Consider the following 1,972-nt stretch of genomic DNA (forward strand, 5'->3'; position numbering starts at 1 on the left):
CCGCCGCTTCGAACCCCCCTCGCCCTCGTTACGCAGGGAGCGAACGGAGAGAATTCCCTCCGCGGCTCCGACACGCACGCGAGGAGGAGGCGAAAATCCCTATTTTTTTTTTTCCCCCCCGCTTTTCCCGGGAAGGAGGAGAAGGCGACGCAACGGGGCGCGGGGGCTTTGCAGAGCGGGGCCGGGCATTCCCGCGCTCCCCGAAGCGTGGGAAAAAAACACATAAAAGGGGGAGAAARGGGATTCCGGGGACGGGACGGAATCGCGGGATCGCCACGGCGCGGCATTGTGACGCCAGGCGCCRGCGCCGAGAGCCGGGCGAGCCGCCGGCAAGACCCGCGGAGGTGGTGGGTAACGGGTCCCGCCGGCACCGGGGTGAGCCGTGGCGGGGGGGGGGGTGCGAGAAAGCCCCCAAAACGCCCCGGATCCCGCTGGAAACCGGGCCGGCGCACGGACGGACGGACGCACGGACAGACACACGGAAGGAAGCAGCCGGCTCGGGGATTCCTCCCCCTTTTTCGGCTTTGCACCTCCGCGTCCCGGTGCAAAGCCGAAGSGGGCGGAGGCGGCGACGGAGCGTTGCGCTCGCATGGGATATTTTTCGGGAGGGTGGAAGGCGACGGCTCGCTGAGCCAGCGGGAAAACGCCCGGCGCAGCCGCAGCCACCCGCGCGCCGGCCGGCGCCGTTTTGGGGCCGCAATCCTTGCCTGACCCCAAAAGCCGGACTTTTGCACCGAAAATCCGCCGCGGGACGGGGTGTTTTCTCTTGCTCCGACTTTCCGGCCCGGCTTTGCAATAACCCGCGGAGCCGGCGCGCTCGCACGGGGCAGGGCGGCCGAAGGTCGGGATTTCGCGGAGATTTCCGACTCGCGGCGAGGCGGGAGCCGCGCAAAGGGCCTCGAACCTGCGAAACACAGCACAGACGCACCGAGAAAAGCGAAGGAACCCCCCCAATTTCCTCGCCGCGCCGGCCCTTTTCCCGCGCCGGCGGCACGAGCGAGGCGGTGGGGGGAAAGCGGCTTCCCGGCGGCGGTTTGTGGCTTTTTGTTTTGCTCTGACCTGCTGTTTTCTTTCAGATGAAGAATCTCATGAACTTGCCGGGCTTTGGGAACACGTCCAAGGCAGGGTGCAAAACACACTAGTAGGACATGAGCCTTAACACTTTCTCTAAAGAGTAGCCCTATAGGTATATAAGACAAATAGAGCTTAACCCTGGGGTTGGCTTTTAGTCTAAGCTCGGGTTTGGTTTGGTTTTCTTTTTTTTTTTTCCTCTTTTTTTTTTTTTTGGTTGTTTTTTTTCCTTCTTTTTTCGGGGGGGGCGCCAGGTCCGGCCGGCGGGGAGCCGAGCGGGAGCCGCCGGCGCCTCCGTCCTTCCCCGGCGGCTTCGCGGAAGGCGGGCGCGTCGACGGGCCGGCGTCGGGGCAGCGGCGCAGGAGGGACTTCGCCGTCCGACGGCGCCTCTCGCGGCTCGCAGGTCTCGCCGGGCGCGCGGCGAAGCTGGTGCCGAGCGAGGGAGCGGGCCGGGCGCGGGCTCTGGAGTTCGCCCGCAGAAACGCCGCCAACGCGCTCTCCACGGCCAACCTCATCATGGGGCTCTCCTCCGTGCTCTGCAGCCTGAACGGGTAAGCGCGCCCCTCTTTCCTGCAAAAAAACGGGGAGAAAAAGGAAAAAATGAATAAATTGGGGATGCAGGAGGATGCACAGGGATGCAGGAGGATGTAGGAGGATGCACGGGGATGCAGGAGGATGCAGGAGGATGCACGGGGATGCAGGAGGATGCAGGAGGATGCACGGGGACGTAGGAGGATGCAGGGGGACGCAGACCCCCACGCGCTCGCCTCCCGCCCCCAGGCAATACTACTACTCGTGCTGGCTGCTCCTGGTGGGCTTCCTGCTCGACTTGGCCGACGGCGCCGTGGCCCGGCAGCTCGACGCCTGCTCGGCCCTGGGTGAGTCGCTCCCGCCGGTTTCC

General features: G+C 65.2%; 1 protein-coding gene across 1 annotated transcript in view; it reads left to right on the top strand.

The window, feature by feature from the left end:
- The window catches only part of TMEM269 (transmembrane protein 269), a 6,545-nt gene that overhangs the window by 1,762 nt on the left and 2,811 nt on the right, over positions 1-1,972 (top strand). The window contains 2 exon segments of the mRNA XM_026058161.1: positions 1,326-1,622; positions 1,852-1,972. The exon segment at positions 1,852-1,972 is cut by the window's right edge and continues 1 nt beyond it. Coding sequence (XP_025913946.1) covers positions 1,326-1,622; positions 1,852-1,972 — 418 coding nt within the window.

This window comes from Apteryx rowi, unplaced genomic scaffold (genome assembly GCF_003343035.1).
Source record: "Apteryx rowi isolate R43461 unplaced genomic scaffold, aptRow1 scaffold_1431, whole genome shotgun sequence".
NCBI classification, from domain to species: domain Eukaryota; kingdom Metazoa; phylum Chordata; class Aves; order Apterygiformes; family Apterygidae; genus Apteryx; species Apteryx rowi.